General features: G+C 35.3%; 1 protein-coding gene across 1 annotated transcript in view; it reads right to left on the bottom strand.

Moving 5' to 3' along the window:
* The window catches only part of KCNH7 (potassium voltage-gated channel subfamily H member 7), a 242,519-nt gene that overhangs the window by 24,735 nt on the left and 199,776 nt on the right, over nucleotides 1-18,008 (bottom strand). Inside the window, exons 11-14 of the mRNA XM_067298547.1 lie at nucleotides 17,277-17,476; nucleotides 15,323-15,325; nucleotides 4,380-4,632; nucleotides 533-738 (exon numbers count right to left, since the gene is read on the bottom strand). Coding sequence (XP_067154648.1) covers nucleotides 533-738; nucleotides 4,380-4,632; nucleotides 15,323-15,325; nucleotides 17,277-17,476 — 662 coding nt within the window. The remainder of the gene's footprint in view (nucleotides 1-532; nucleotides 739-4,379; nucleotides 4,633-15,322; nucleotides 15,326-17,276; nucleotides 17,477-18,008) is intronic.

The raw sequence follows: 18,008 nt of genomic DNA, 5'->3' as shown, positions 1-18,008 counted from the left end.
CAGTGAGTGAAACTTTGAAATGTCCCTTGTATGCTTTTAGTCCCCTGGCAGGTAGGGTGCAGGCCAAGATAAGAGAATTAAAAATTCAGGTTTGAAAGGCAATTACATATTCTGTATTGTTAGACACAGAATGGATCTGAATAATCTGCTTGATGTTTATTTTATGATTGTACAATTATATTTAGTGTCAAAAGTTCCCCTTGCGGTGACCTAAGTTATAGTCACACTTACTGAAAAAAACATATTTTCCACGGCTTAAACAAAACATTCAAAATCCCCCTGGCTGAAACTTTAATACTATTTAAATATAGAACCAAATCCTTTTAGATTAACATTATCTGAATCATTTCATTGACTTCTGCTGAGTTTAACTGACTTCAGTAGGAGCAATCCGGTGAGGTTATTTTTTAAAAATAGGATTTGGCCTAGGGCTTTTTGCTTTTAATTTTTCTAACCTTGGTTTTTCAAATGCTATTTTCAAGTTTTGTTACTTGGTATAGATTCTGGCCAGTATTACAGAAAAAAAATGTACCTTTGCACTTTCATCTCTCAGATTAAAAGTCAGTTCTAGATTGGTGAGGAAGAGATCAGAAAATTCAGGGTACATATCCAAAACTTCTAGTAGGTCTTCTCGTTGGATCTTATGCAAGTCACAGTATGTTAAAGCTCTCACATCTGCATTCGATTTTCCTGGTTTTGCATAAAGATGTACCATCTCTCCAAAAATATCATTTTTTCCTGCAGAAAGAAAATTAGAAGGAGATTATTATTTTAAATATCAGAAAGCCATTAAATTGAATGATGTATTTCTTTATGATAGTGACTCAGAATACTTGATTTTACATGAAGTGATACAATCTAATTATCATAGTACATATATTGGTGCAAATCAAAAGTAGTATTATTAAAATCAGTGAAATTGCGTAGGCATATAACTGGACTAAGTGAAAGGAAAATCTAGCTTGGTTACAGTTTTTCTTCAGTTCTGCTAAAACAGCACGCCTAGAGCAGTCTCCTCTGTACTTTCTTGTAAAAGTATTTTTTTTTAATTTAAGTCATATTCTTATGATGACGAAGACGTAATTTCTGTATTTCAGTAGAGTCCCAGACTTCAGTCTGTCCTGGAATTTTATTTCGTTAAGAAAGTTGTTTTGAAGATGCTCATCAAACATAGCTGCTTTTATTTTGATACTTTTACAACTCTTCTGTCAGAGTTGACACGTTCACAGTACCTATTTGCTAGAATTCTTATCATTATTTAATTGCTTGTTTTCCCCAAATCTGCACCTAACCTTCATAAATGCAGAGCAGCCCCAGACACAGATGAGCACAAACTATCCTTTAAACCAAGGGTTGCAGTGTATACCTGCAAAGTTGGGGGGCTGTGCCTGGGAAAGCACTGATGGCAAAGACTAGTGGTCATAGCAACCAAGCAGCAATAGACCAGCGAGGAAGGATACAGAGGTGATTTTGCCTCGCTGTTAAATGTTTGCGGTTTTATACTAGATTATTGCAAGTAGTTCTAGTTTCTCCATTTTTTTTAAAAGGAAGTTGAGAATTGGATAAGGAAGCAACTGAGAGGTGCAAAAAATAACTCAAGAGCTGAAAGGATGACTTACAGTGAGGATCTTAAAGAGCACAGTCTGTTCAGCTTATCAAAAGAAAGATGAAGAGGTTAACTTGATTATATTGCACACATCCTTACAGAGATGAAAAATTACTGGGTACTAAATGCCTCTAGAATATAATGAGGAATGCACAGCAAGAACCAATGGGAAGAAATTGAAGTAGGATAATTTCATACTGGAAATAAAGCACACATTTTTAACAATAAAAGTGATTAACCATGGAAATAAACTGCCAAGAAAAGTGATCACTTTTTCATCTTGTTATGTCTTCAGATCAAAACTCATTCCTTTTCTGAACATTTTGCTTTCATTAAACACAGTCCATTAGACACAACAGATAGTTAAAGGTATGAAAAGTAACAGGAGTCTGTTATATAACAGAGGTTAGCCAAGATAATCTAATAGTCCTTCTGTTCTTAGTGTTTATGAATGTAGGAGTCCCTATCCAAGGCATATAGCACCTTCTTTGTAATATGACTACTCTGACATATTTTTATATGTTATATATTTTTATATTATAGCCACTGAAAGAGGTGGTAGATTCTACTAGGTCCACAGTCATCATTTGTCCTAAGGATTTGACACAGAATTACTTCTGTCAGGTCAGTATTAATCAGATCTTACTCATCAGCAGATGAGTTTAGGAAAACTGGGAGACAAAAAGGGGGACAACATTTCTCAGAACCCCTGACTTCTGCAATGAAGTTGAATACCTGTTCAGGGTAGAAACTGTCCTTGCTACTTCTGTGGGACTGAACTCTTTTCCCCCACAGAGAACAAAGCATCGAGAGTTTTCAATGTCCATTTCCATGCAGGTTTTTCAGTAAGAAAAAATAATTAAAAATATTTAGCTAAGTATTGATAATCTTTGTTAAGATTCTGTGCGGTATTTTTGCAGGCTAGTTTTTATTTGTATCATCTTCCATTCTTTTTTAACAGATTCTTCACAATACCACAGACTCATTGATTGGAGCCAGCCAGGAGGCAGGCTCCTGCCTCACGGGTCATTCAAAAGATGTGGGCCCACATTGCAGTTCCCTTCAGTTGCAATCATACATGACTGCCTCTCTCCCACTCTGGACCCCTGCTCTGCAGGGAAGTGGTCTCAGGAGCTGTGGGCTGGAAGAGAGGCAGCGGCATTGTACTGCCAATGCCTGGGGTTCTGCTGCTACAGCCATGCAGTGTGAGAGGAGCCCAAGGATCTTATGGGCATAACATGCAAAACTTGACTGGTCTGCACCTTCAGTCCAGGAAGAAATTCATGAATTCATGAACCTGTCAAATTTTCTCAACTGTTAGTACTACAGTCATTTACATGTGTTTGATGTAAGAGATGAAATCCTTGATGGACCACACTGTTCACAATCAGGGGAAGACACTCATACAGGTAAGTAAAAACTTCATAGTGTTATACTTGAATTCTCCCTACTTTGCCTGCACCTAAAGCTGGCCCAGCTGATGAGTTGCAACAGTATGAGTTGACAAATTATCTTGATAACACTGTCTTAACCCAGGGAAGGATAACAGCAGGCACACCTTTGCATTTCTGCTCACGTATCTACCCTGCAAAGTACTAGCGGAATAATCAGTCACAAGTCGATTAATAGCAACATATTGCTACCAGTCCACATGTTGCTTCAGCTACTTTTCCACCTGTAAGTTCCCACAGTGGATAATAAATAGAAAGGAGAACATCTTAATGATGTTATAGCTGTTCTGTCTTTCAGTATAGCAAAATCCTTGCTCATCTGTTCAATTATCACCTGATATTAAATTGAAGTAACAAATCAGCAATCTTGTTTAGTAATGGTTTTAGTTATTTTTCTTTTGAAATTGCAATAGCAATGGTTTTAGTTATTTTTCTTTTAAAATTGCTATAGCTAATAAATTCTCCATAGTTCTATATCACAGAATCGTAGAATAGTTGAGGTTGGAAGGGATCTCTAGAGATCATCTAGTCCAATCCCCCCGAGCAAGCAGGATCACCTAGAACACGTTGCCCAGGATCATGTCCAGACGGCATTTGAATATCTCCAAGGATGGAGACTAATAGAAGCCATCAGTGGCTGGGGAGGAGCTCCTGGCTGAACAGATCATTGTTCTGAGCCACTCTTCATAGGATAACTGTGAGGTTGGTAAGAAAACAAATGATCCCACCATGCAACACAAACAAGAACATGTTGACTAGAAATATGAGTTAAATAAGTGTTATTAAGTGTTGTTAAACTTAAGTACCAGTCTATACCAGATCTATATCAGATTAATCTGTTATTCTCCTCCTTTTCTATATACCCAGCGGGCAGAAGCAGACTCTTCTGAAAGCCTCCAGAAGACACTTTGAATATCTAAATTAGGTCCATGTTTTCCTCCAGTTAACATATGGAGTCTATGTGTCTCAGTACCCTCATATTCTTTCCTAGCAGTTCAAGAAAAGGCTGTCCACAAACTTGGTTGATGCAACATAATCAGGACTGGAGTAACCTGAAATCTGCTTGCCTCAACTTGCAGTTTACCACCTACTTAGGGAAAAGCCTGCCTCACTCCTGCTTTTATATATTAGATGTCTTCGGCTCTTTGGTCCCCATGAATTCTTGGAGTATGGTAGACTTTGCTCCTGAACAAATTATCCAGCAACTTGATTTTAAATAACAGTGACTAAAAGATTCACAAATCTCCTACCCCAGGAACAACAATGGACATTTCTTTTCAGTCCCCTGCCTCTTCTAACATGTGTTGTAGTAATCTGCTTACCAAGAATGGCTACAACAATGTCACTCTTAAGGATTTCAATGGAGCCCCTTGACACAAAGTAGAGAGCGGTGAGAACATCTCCACAGTGCACTAAAGTGTCTCCAGGAGGTGCGTGTGTTGTCTTAAATTTCATAGCCAAAGCTCGAAGGCAGCCTTTACTGGCTCCCCGGAAAGCTTTGCAATTCTGAAGCAAATTTTGGTTGAGGTGCAGACAAATGTCAGCTTGTAGGCATTCTGGAAAACCCTTCAGGACCTGGAAAGACAAATATAAGGATTTCATATGAATGGTATAAAATAATAATGTTTTCTTCCTGGCCAGAAAGAAGGAAGCGATGTACAAACTGAGGTGGTCCTAAGGACTGTCAGAATATTTCAAACAAGTGTGTAGTTTAATCTATATTGCAAAGTTCACACAATGTGAATACTAATGGGGTTCAAAATGTAGTGCTGAAAAAATTCACTATTAAAATTTCTTTCATTGTAAAAAATGATATCAAGGTATATGAATGAATATACTGCAGTAAAATAACAAATAAGACAGTTAGGAAAGGGAGAGTCTTCACTGGATCTCACCTGTTTGGACCAATAATTTGTAATAATTACAAAAAGTATTATTTTTAATGTAAGATGGCTTTTTGCTGAAATAACTATGACATTTGTAAAATGAGAGCTATCTGAGATATTTTTCAGTTAGGGGGCATTTTAATGTTAAATATAGTCTGTTTGTAAGAGTGTGACTTAGATTTTTATCAGAAAAACCAACATGTGCCACTGAAACAATAGTGTTATGCAGATTTACATGGGTGGATGACAAGTACAAGAAACCACGGGGCTAGTTCCTATGGTCCTTGCTCATCTGTTACTCAGAAAAATGGGAGTTTGCCTGAAGTAGAACCATAGGATTCCTCATGGGTACCATGGCAACATGTTAATTTTGTTTAGAAGAAAAAAAAGTAAGCTACTTACAACTTCGTCATTAGGTGTGAGCTTTTGTAAATTGTTGAGCATTGTCTTACCTCTGCTTCTTTTACAGTCAATAAAAAATTTTCCCAGTGACTTCAAGGGGAGTATTGCCCACTTCATGACTACATGCATTGTGTTCAGGAATGGGGCTGACGTTAATATGCACCTTCAGTTAAATCCTGGTATCTCCTATCAATGAAGTTAATGGGTCATATGTTTCCCCTGGAGGTGTAAAGGGACAGGCTACATGTATTGCATATTTCTAAGGGCACAACATGAACTGATAGTACCAGTTGTATGAAAGCATGTGTCTTTTTGTTATTAGAGCAGTCTATTGATTCATTCCTGTTTAAACTACATACTATTTTTCTACAAAAATGTAAGCCTGTATGGTATAAATAAATAAATAAATATATAAATATATAAAATACATTCACTTGTTGCTGGTTTCATTCTTACTTCAGCACAATAAAGGTCTGTGCACTCACTCTTATTGCATAAAGATATTCATAATTGATATCCCTTGCTAATGAAGAAGATGAACACATTTCTAATATGAGGCTTTTGTGCACACAAGCCAAGCTGTGATTTACAAATGAAATATTAGTACCTTTAACCGAGTTTGAAATGTTTCTCATTGCTAATGGAAATCAATACTGTGAAATAACAAACAGAATGTTATAACACACATTTATACAAAAATTTCATGACTTAAAGGACACTATCACATGGAATTTATACATTCTCAAAAAAGCCAGCATTCAACAACAAGCAAAAGAAAACATGAAAAATGAAAAGCTTCTATGGTACCCCTCTGGTTTCAATATCTATCACATTACCAGAAATGGCTTAGTATACAACTACTCTGTTTATTTTAATACAATTATGTTGAAATAAAAATATTGTGGGCTGTAGTAACTTATTTGCTGAATGATACTGAGAAACTGGTATCTAAATATGTCTGGTCAATGGTACATTTGGAGAAAAGTTGCAGATGTTTATTTTGAAATTGTTCTCTTGTCATGTGAGTAAAAAAGACCTATTCTGAATTATGTAATTCTTTTGTTATATCCCTATTTGAATATAACTTAAAAGAGCTCCATTTTTATAGGATGCAAAATATGGAACATATTTTAAATTCAGAGGTACTTACAGGAAATTGTATTTGAACTGTTAGAATCTCAGGAGCACAGCCTTAGGATAAAGTGTATTCATTTTTTCACATCAGCTTCTATTTATCGCATTTATCAAGGGTTTGTACTTTACCATTAAGCAAAAACCATGCAGACCATGTTTGTTGTTTTATATTTCTGAAGATACTTTGGGGGTTTATTTAAAGAAACACTTATTTTGATAATTAATTTATACTTAATATGAAACTGTTCTAAGATTGTTGCATATTAGTTCACAGTTATTTATATGTCAATAGCATCTGAAATATTATAGTAGCTTCTGTTCAAGCACCTATGATGAAGAAGTCCCTGCCCCATGGAGCTTACATTCTAAAACAGTTGTTATACATCGCAGAGGAAGAATATTTACTCTTTAACATTGCAATTGTCAAATGTCTAGAAGGAAGACAGGTGCCCAAATACCATTGATTTCCAACAGAGATTTGGAGATTACTCCACTAACACAGTTTTGGAAATCCAATAAAGAAGCTGATTTGAAGACAAATTTGTTAAAACATTGCTATATACTGTATTACTAAAAGGAGCTTACCATGTCACTCACATTGCACGTAGTGAGGTATTTAATCCAGGTCCAGTAGTTAGTACTTATACAGAATCAGATGTTTCTAAATTAAGTTCTGTATTATGCTGTATGGACAACATCTTGCTAACCCAAGGCTCCATGTGCACTTCCAATATTCATATTTTCATTAGTCTTTGTGAAAATATTTCATATTCATAATTTTTAGCATATTTTAATATGGAAATATCTTATTCTCACAGATATTTTTGTGTAGAGCAGGAACAATCTTATTGAAAATCATGTTATTATAGTGTGGGAATCAATATAAATACCAATACAGGTACACATACTAACAACTCTAAATGTTAGAAAATCATCCATATGTTCCTCAAAATCTTGGGATTAGCTGAAAAATAATAAAACTAAAATACTGTATTTCACTTCTTTTCATTTGTTGTGAGGTTTCTGGGTCTTTAAAAGCATACAAATCACACCTCAATGTGATCAGAAAAATTTTAAATAGTCTTTTCTAAAAGATTAAAGCCAAAATAATCTTGAACTTGCATGACTCCAAAATTAGGTGATACAAAAAAAAAAAAAGGATTTAAAATTTTGAAGTCAGTAAAGCCAGAAATTGCTCTTTAAAAAGCATTCTGCTCAATGATAAATCTGAAATTACTGAATCATTTGAATAAAGATTTATACAGATTTAAGTTTTAATTGATCCATTCTTTCCTGCCATGTTTCTGTTGTTACACTCAATATCTCCTCAACAGTCTCCATCGTGTCCTGGTGAGAAAAATCCTAGATTTTCATGGTTAGACACAAGAATCAGAATTCATGCATAATTCAAGAGACTCAGAGCCTCTAGAAAAAGTAACAAAGTAGCAAAAAACCCTCCAGGCCCCCAACCCGCAATAAAAACAATTATAATTTTGTGACCACAGGCTTCATTTGTCCCTCCTTGATAGTTATGGAGTACAGTCTTCTCTTCCTGTCTGGAATGAAACTTTCTCCATATCAAATAATGTCAGTTTATCTATTTGGCATGCTTAGAGAAGAGGAGAATGACATTCAGATAGAAATAAAACATTTTACAATCGATAAGCAATTGAAGTTTAGGGAGGATAGTAAGGATGTGATTCATATTGTCTTGAAGAGTGTGGTCTTTTATAAGTGGAGAGGGAATCCAGCTGCATGATTGGCTCTTTTACAAGATGACAACTTGCTGCCGCTGATACATGTACTAGATGCACTTGTGACAACAGAACTGGAGACATCTATGTGCTATGACCTCAGACAACTATCAAATGGGTCAGTGGGTCACTGACAAGATTGTTACATTTGGGTTAATGATAAGATTCATGACGACGTTTGGATTTTCTCTCTTCAGTTCTGGAACAGGTTTTGACATCTGTCCCACATAGAATATTTAAAAAGAATCCAAACAGAAGCAAACTGGGATATTAGCTGTTTGTCATTAAACATGGAAATATTGTCACATCCTTGTATTTTCTTTTATTGTTTTATTTGTGGGTCAGTATTCATAACTGGAAATGTCAAAGTACAGCAGTAAAGTCAAATATGGTAGGACACTGACTAATACAAATTTCTATGTATAATCCCAGTAGATGCTTTTCCTAAACTTTAAATCATGTCGGATCCACCGCAGTTAAGAAGTATGTACTGGAATAGCCTTACACTTTTATGTATTAGGCTAACAGCTACTTATTGACTCATTTGGTTTAAAATCTTTTGAAAATATCTCTAGTTTTCTTTGTTCATGATAAAGGCATGCAGGAAGCATAAGATTTGACCTGAGTTGTCTTGATTTGTGTCAAACAAAAGGAGCGTTTCTCTTACTCACAGATGAATATAAACTATCTTTTATTTTGATTTTACTCTACACACTTTCTCTCCAGCTGAAATTATTTCAAGAAGAAAATTTTCTTTATGCACTTGCTGTGGTAAGTGCATTGCCTACAGTTGTGTTTTGTCCTCCACAGAAACTTAGTTTCCTTCCATTTAGTAAAATCATAATTTCTCTCTGTCATGTGCAAGCTGTTCTCGTGTTGTTTTTTTGCTTCTTGTTTTTTTTCTCTTTTGACGCCCAAAGCAATAACTGTTCAAATACAACTGTCCCAACCAGCAGTCAAAGATATTCTGTGAACTCTGCATATAATAATCCTCTGTCTTCTGTTTTCTCTGTTGAAATATAGGTGGGATCAAACATAAAATGCCAGGCAGCAGCTGGAGAGGGCAGAAGGGAGCAAAGTTGTGGGCCTGTTTGAGGCCTGTTTGTTTGAACTTGTTTTGGATAAGCCCTTCTAGTCCTGGGATCAGAGTCAGACTCGTTTTTGAGTGTGCAAGTGTCCAACATACAGAGGGAAAAATAAAGGTAGACTCTCAAACTCAGCTGACAATTTAAGCTGTCACAAACTGAAAGAGGAAGTCTGGTTCTTCCTCACATTACATGTTTATTCCTGCTCTGTATCATCTGATCCACCTGAAAACTAATCCAGCAAAAACATTGAAAAGCTGAAGGGCCAAGAGGCTGAAATTTCTTCTTTCAGCAACGATGTTAACTTAAAAATACTTTGAACTGTGGTCTTAGACCAAACATACTCGATGTCTTTTTTGTCTGATCTGATCTCAGGATATTTTGTCATCAGCATCACTAAATGCTGAAAAAAGCTCTTGAACAATTCGCAGAAGAAATTTTCAACTACTTACAGTGAACAAACCCATGCTTTGGACAGTTCATTCTAGTGAGGATTTATATTCAAAATTAACATCTTGGCTGTCTTTTAGCTAACAAATTAGGAAAAAAACGCAGGGTGTATATGTATGTATGTACGTACATATGTATATCTGTACATATATATAACCATTACCATTATATGTGTGCACATATACATATATAACTGCAAGGTTATATTTTCCCCTCTTTATTCTCAAAATATGAAAAAGGTAACACAATGCATAACCAAAATTCACAGTGATACTGGCTGGTGAAACTAGGCTTCTTATCCCATGTGACAGTACAGCCTAAACCAATATTTTCCAAACATTTCAATTTAGACTTTATTCTTTTAAGAATTTTCAGTGCTTCAATGCTTGTATTTTTCTCAGCTGGCATGTAAAGCCTGGAAAATATCTTAGTAAAACTTCTCAGATATCTATATAGAACAACTTTTATGGCAGAGTGAGTAAATCATCATCGTTTCTGCTATAAACCTAAGTCTGTTCTCTGTTACTTTCTGCTTAGGGTATTACTAGCCAGGATGCTATCAAGCACCTTTGTCTTGTGATTTGGGATTCCTGGGGCTTCCTTTTAATTTTTCATAAGATGTTGGGAAGTATAAAAAGGCCTGGAGTGCAGTGGAACCTAATTATTTCAGAGAGTTACTGTGAATTTTGAAATCTAAGGCTAAATGATGACTTCACCATAGTTCAGTCAAACCAAATGCCTATTGAGCTATTAGAATTCTGTAGGAGGATATTTTGAAGGTAATACAGATATCAGAATTTGACCCTAGTAAAGAAGACTGAAAATTCCAAATGCTTAAAAAAGCACAAATTGAAATTCTGCATATAATGAAATTGCTCTAAAGTTCCATTTTACTCAGTAAAGTGGGAATGAATCACTGTTATGTTACTAGTTATGTTTTAGTTCAAATTTATTTTATTCACTACCTTTATCCACTGTGTATACACACTGATTATTCAAATAACTTTGTCTCTGAACTGCATATTTATCATCTTCATTAAGAACAAAAAAAATTACCTCTTTCATTTTCTAGGTTGTTTAAATTGTTTCATACTATTAGAATTTTCATAGCCAGAAATACCTAAGATATTTTTCAACAAAAATATTTTACTACTTATTCAGAAATCTCATTTTCCTGACCTAGTTAGAAATCCCAAATTATTTTAGATTCACCTGTTCCTTATTGATGAGAAAGAGCTATAGAATACATTTGTTACCCAATCTCATAAATCTACATCTTGCAGAGATGAAATAGAAACAGGGAAAGGCTGGGAAACTGGCTTCTTAACCCAGACTCACAAAATTGACAGCACCGAAAAGCACTGGAGGCTGAACTACAATCTTTCTGACAGCCAGAAAGGGGAATTGACAAAGAGGAAGAGGAAAAGCCAGTGTTGACCGGTTATCTTGTACATGCCAAGTCCTGTATCTGCATCTCCCAATCCTCAAATCAAGATCCTGGTCAGAGGTGCTTAGGATCTCCCTGGTAAAGGAGAACAAAGTCTCTTGTTTTGTGCTTTTTATCTCACACCCAGCCCCATGTCTCATGCCTGTTCTTTTTCCCAAATACTCTCAATCTAGAATACCCATTTATTTCCTTTTGTCCCAGATGTCCTCTTGCCCTCTTTCTTATCAAAACCCCATTGTTTCCTTCCTCTCTCCCTTGTTACCAAAGCCCTTGATGTTAGGTCCTGAAACCCACAAGTTCCCCCAAATCCAGGCTTCCATATCATCTTTACTTGCATATGTCTTTCTGTTCTGCCTGCCCAGATATTGCTAATCCTTACAACTACTCCTACTTTTCCCTTGTAATGGTTTTGGTTGTTAGCACTCACTAATGAGCTGTGGTGCTGACCAAGACCGCTCCCTTGCAAGGCTCTCCTTATGGGCCAAAAAGACATCCTGTTCATTTATGAAAACCCAAGGTTTTGATAGGCTACAGCTTTTACAGAAAGTTCCTCTACTTTCCTCACACTTTTTCATGTTTGTAATTCTTAAAATAAGATATTAGTCTATAAGTGAATCAACTTTTCCCACTGCACTACTTAGTCAGTAGATTTGCAAAGGAACAGGCTATAGTCTGGTGGTCTTCTAGGCTCTGCTTTAGTTTGTTCTGTGAGAATGAGTGAAATTAATTCATATTAATTCATATATTTGGTGATATAACCCGTATGTCCAATTTTTATAGAAAACACAAGATATTATTGTCCGTGGCAAGGTATTCCTTTTGCAACCTAATTGTAGCATTTATCTGAAACTCTCTAACTGGACAAATTGCACTGCATGGATCTTGAATTAGGATCTGTGTCCCCTAGTAGCTGTCCGCTGTGAGGGGGAAGAGAGGCTCAGGATTTAGTTCTGTCACAAGGATTTGCATTTTAGTTTTTAACAACAACTTCATCTAGGCTAAATCCCTCTAACCCAGCCTTGTTCTATTTCTAGAAAAAAAAATAGAATTTACTATTTCTGTGATAGTTAATTACAGAAATTAACTATTTCTATAAGCAAAAGGCCAAAGCATTTCCAAGGGCTTTCACGAATTAGAAAAGAATGGACAAGATCACAGGTGGCAATAAATCTGTTTCAGCACTTCTTGGACTTCCATGTAAACCAAAGACTTTTTTCTGATATTGACTTGAAGTATGTGATTCCTCTTCTTCATTGAGGAGAATGTTGCAGAGTCAGGTTTCTTTTTTTAGCAGAATATGAAGGAGGTCCTTAAAATAGTTGAAAAAAGAAGCAGCATGTAATGATGAGCTAATTCACCTTTCAATGAGATTTGATGGATGACAGCCTTATCAAGAAGTAGAATCAGTCATTGCCATGACACAGATTTGTGTGACATTTTTATGCTGAAATTACTTGGAGTTGCAGCAGATTGTTCTTCATCTATAATCTTATTACAACTTCTGAGTACATCTGAAAGGTGATCTCTGAGATATGTTACACTGCTTGGTGAGGTGGACAGAAATGATTTCAGCTTCTTGAACCATTGGCTTGCTTCAAGAGAAAAGCTTTTCATATCTGTAGAAGTTGGAAGCTGACCAGATCATGTATTTCCAGAAATACAATGGTGGTTGCAAAGTTGTTAACTGCTTTTGTTTGTGAGATCTTTGACCACAAAATATAATGCAGTGAAAAACTAATAAAAGATCAGTTAATTTGCAAATAGATTGAAACTCTTCTTTTTTCTATTAGATCCTGTTTTCTGTAACTTGATTAAATATAGGCATTCATGTTTATTAACTAATTTTGTTATAGAAAATGAAAGAACTACTTTACAGTTTACAGTTTACAGAGACACTTTTTTATAGGCTTATACATCTTATGATTTCCATTATGACACATAGACAGATGCCAGTACCACTTTACACCATGATTACATATTCCTTCTGTATAACCAATTTTCGTTTCAAACACTTCTAATTTTGATTACTGTTCTGATGTTATAAGGAAGTTCTCCTTCCTATTTTTGAATTTTTAGTTTTCTTTCCCATCTTTCTGGTTCAAAGACATTGCCAGCAGTAACTGTAGAGGCAGAATTCATTTGGTCATAAGAAATGGTCATAGCAGTATAGTATAACAACTGTGGTGATGACCAGTGACCAATTTCCCATAAAAAAAAGCCTTACCAAAGCAATGGTGAAACCTGCTCTTTACTTGGTTCTGAACCTTCAAGGTTAGGTATGCACTCTGCTGTGTTTGCGTGATCACTGAAGCCAAGAAGACTAGCCGCAAATGGAAAACAAACCATTTGCTTAGATACTTGCAAGAGAAGGTTCTGTAAATTTGTATGTAAAAATGCTGACTTGCTACCTCCTTTCATGGTACCAAATCTAAAACCAAAAATGTACCTGTTCCACATTCAAAATTTAAATTAACATGTACATTTGGCTAAACACTTTCCAAAGTTTGTCCCACTTATTTATATCTTTGAACTCTTTCTTTCTTTCTTCTTTCTCTTTCTTTTCTTTTCTTTTCTTTCTTTCTTTCTTTCTTTCTTGGTAAAATAAATTAATAAAGCTATTCTAATGCACAGAAGATCCATGGATGGGGTGTGTATTAAAAATACATGCATAACTTAAAAAAGGATCTCAAACACTAAATATGCCATCTTTCTACAAGAAGCACCACAGGCATGCTATTATCAGCTGGACTGATAACATTGGAATGAAGGGGAAAAAGAGGGCAAAGAGAGTTTCGGAAAAACAGAACAGGATAGTTTAAAAAAACCCTAAAAATATCTTTGAATCTTTGGGACTGGTGAGCTCTTTCATGAAACAATATACACTGTAAATCATTATTTTGTAATTTAACTTTGCCAGTGTGCAGCACAGGGATATGATTTAAATTATGCTTATTCTGTACACTGAAGATTTTTATCCAGATTAAAATAAATCCCAAATCCTGTTTATCCAGTCCATGCATAACTATGTGGAACTGTTTTTATCAAAATACATTATGCAATGAAATATAATCAAAGAGATGTAGAAGTGAAGCAGAGAGGAACAAATGAATAAATAAACAATGTTTCACCAGCAGATCTTTAAAGCTACTTTTAAGTTTAGCCATTTCAAATGAGCATAAAACATTATCTTCTTGTTTTCAGTAAAAAGTGCAGGATTTTCTCTAGGAAAGCAAGTTTATTTAGTCTAAACACAGTATTATTCCTGAGATTAAAAGTTGTTTTTTTTTCACTTGTCCTTAATTCTTAAATATATTACTGATGATAATTAAAAGCATCTTTAGAAACATGTTATCTACTATCATTTATATATATATGTGTGTGTATACACTATGTGTACATATATATATATAAACGTAAATTATTCATGCATTTCATATTTCAAAGGAGAAAAAGGATTGAGTTTTCTAATTTCTACTCAGTTTTCAGTCATGAAATGAAAAAGAAAGACATTGGATCAAATTCTGCCTTCAGATATTTGCACAAAACTCCCATTAAATATTGACAGGAGTCAAACATATTTGTCTGAGGACAGTATTAGCCCTTTTGTGTATATGAAAATATTTCATGCAAAATTAAGTTCTCAATACCACATGCAAGTCCATCTCATATGCACATGGCTTAGAGCCAAGAAAACTTCACTTGTGCTTGTGCTAACATGCATGTATGGTTTGAACTAAGAACATTCACGCAAAGGAAAATGCAGAATGATCAGCATGGCAGCTTTGTCAGAGAGATGTTCCTATAGAGCAACTATCTAATGCAAACCAATATGCACATGACCTTTTTTGGGCAGAGAAGCATGATTTGAGTTGTGGGGTAAAACAGTGATTGATAAATGTGGTTAGATCAGCATTTCTTAATGTCTCATTTTTAGTAGCCATTTTGCCCCACATCTGATTATACTTGGATTCTTTCCCTTTGCTATCTACCCCTTCATCATGCAAAAAGTTACAATTAAAATTAGAAAGCATCGAACAAGCTCCAAACCCGACAGATAACATGGATATTCTCCACACTTTATACTGGAATTAAATTTGATATAAATACCTCCTGCTCTTACCAGTGGGTGGTGTTATTCCATGTATTTAGGTATGAAGCAGACAGGAAAGAGATAAATCTTTCATAAGTACAACATAAATCAGACAATTGTCATATTAACCTTGCACTAAGTGTAATATAGTCAATCTCACATTTTAAGAAAATTAAGTGACTGCCATAAAACTTCAGGGACAGAACTGTGAATAAGAAATAAAAAGACATAAAATATAACAAAACAGGATACTAACCTTGATTTTTTTCAGATTTTATTTAAAACAAAGCCTCCATACTGCCTCACAATCATATTGCAGAATATGGGCTGTTTAATCCATTTAGTTAGTATTTCATATTAATGACAGACCCAAGACTAGTTGCAATATACCAATTCCTGTATTATGCAAAATTTAACCTGACAACATCCAATTTCAGTTACTATTTCATGTGAAACAGATGTTCTTAGTACATCCATTAGTGGAGATGAATTAGTTAAAGTGCATGTGGTTTTGTAATATCTTCAGAAATAATTTGAGCTAGTTCAGACTTAGGCTGCACCCACCTGCAGCTTAAGAGCCTGATCCTGCAAAGTGCTGAGGATCCCTCACTCCCATTGTCATCAGAGGGAATTAGGACCATTCAGTGCCATGTAGGATGAAGCCACCGATGCTGCCTTCCACTGCAATAATCCCCAGCAGAGGTTTTTACAAACACCCTTGTCCTGCTCTGGGTATGATTTTCCTCTGAAGAGGTTATCCGTGGAAGTGGGAGGTAAAGCCCAATATATATTGTCTTACTTTTAAGATCTGTTTTACTTAATGGTAACCATAAAGTCCAGCTGTCATTGATCCAGCTTTATAAAAGCTTTTAATCAAGACCACTGTTTCTGTTTACTGCATAAAGCATGTCATTTGCAGACATAAAGATATGACATGGAAGCTGTTGCAATTTTGGAAGTTGATTCTAGCTAAGTTGTTACTAAAATTTATAGCCCTTTTTTGTTCTTGTCAACCTTTCAAAGACCTGTGCAAAGTCTCTAATCTATAACTCTTAGAATAGCTCTGGAAAGTGTCCCTTTAGAGAGCACAGATTCATAGAACCTGAAATTGCACTGCGCTCTCAGTGTCTTCAAATCTGAGTTAACTTTTCAGAAAAAAAGTTGCTGTCTTTGGAAAAGAAGACAGAAATCTAGATGCTTACTTTTGCTAATGACATTATCTCTTTTTAGCTGGCTTATAATATAGTTTCACACAAGGACTGTTAACAGTCTTTTATCGATTTCTATAATCAAGCTTGAAGAACAGAAAATATAAGTGTACCCTGCCACTCCCTAGAAATGAGATTCTGCTGATTGCTGACTGGTTAGTACTATGTTGACTTTCAGTACAGAATTGGGGGTTTGTGAATGTAAGAAAGTTACTTTTAAGACTATCATATGATTAGAACCTCTCTGAAAAGCATAGCTAATCCATCTGCTTGCTCCTCTCTTCCATTCACTCCCAATATACTTGTTCTAGATTATGTAATGGAATTTTGAAAAATGAGTTGATCTCCGCAGTTTTTATACAAGAGTAACTCTGTAGATTCCAACAAAGGTACACTTGTTTGATACTGGAAGTGGAAAATCAGGCCAAAGAACATAAACAATTCTGTAGAAACTACATTTGAAACAGGCCCACCATTTTCTTTTCTTTCCATAAGCTTATGACAGTCAGTTGCAGTTCCCAAGCTTTCCTATGCACAATGAGAGTTCAGATTTTTATTTCTGCTACAGCTTGTAATAATTAAGGCACCTAAATATATGGATGCCAAACTTGAAATTGCTTGATTTTCAATAACTGCTATATATCCACCCTCTTAAATTTGTACTCTTAAAGCTTATAAATAATGAAGATTCACAAGCACTTTCTAAATTCTCACCTATTTATCTATACCTCAGCATTTGTGCCTGAAAAATAGAACAACATACCATGTTCATGTCAATGCCATTGGTGTACGTCCATGCATGCTGGAAGTATTCCTCAAGTCGCTGCCTCAAAGGATTAGGGATTTGATGAAAGCGTATAAACTCCTTTACTCGCAGCATCTGCATGTGATACCGTGCAGTTCCCGAATAGAGTCTTTGGATTATTGCAGATACGTTTCCAAAAATACTCGCATACATTAATGCTGGATTAAATAGAAACAAAACGTACTTAAGTCATATCATTCGGTTCTGCAGATGATGCAACTGTTCTTACAGTGTGCTTCATATGTAAAACAGCTTGGATGAGACTAGTAACACTTTTAAGGAGATGTGGACATGATTGACTTGTAGCTTGTTAATTATTTCATTGTATCAGTATTAATTAGTAAACTCTGCAGATGAGGCTTTCACAAAGATATATTAAAAATAATTATTAAATGATATTCAAGTTGGCAATATTTATCTTTGGAGATCTATAGTCCTGAATTTAGTGTTGCAAATTCAGTTCATCTAACTTTACAGACTTCAGTAGAACTAAGGTAAAGTTAAGTACAAAGTTAAGAACAAATGGAAAAGTAGGTACACATAAGTTTATAGGTTCAGAGTTTAAATCAACAAATAAAATATAACTTGATTATCCCAAAGTTATGGGCTATGGCTTCATTAATCCACTGAAAACTCATTTCCTTTCCCTAGACAGGATTTGCTTACAGACACTGATACACAGCACACTTC

This window comes from Apteryx mantelli, chromosome 6, assembly GCF_036417845.1.
Source record: "Apteryx mantelli isolate bAptMan1 chromosome 6, bAptMan1.hap1, whole genome shotgun sequence".
NCBI classification, from domain to species: domain Eukaryota; kingdom Metazoa; phylum Chordata; class Aves; order Apterygiformes; family Apterygidae; genus Apteryx; species Apteryx mantelli.
Note: the sequence above shows the minus strand (reverse complement) of the source record. Positions and strands in the feature narration are given on the sequence as shown.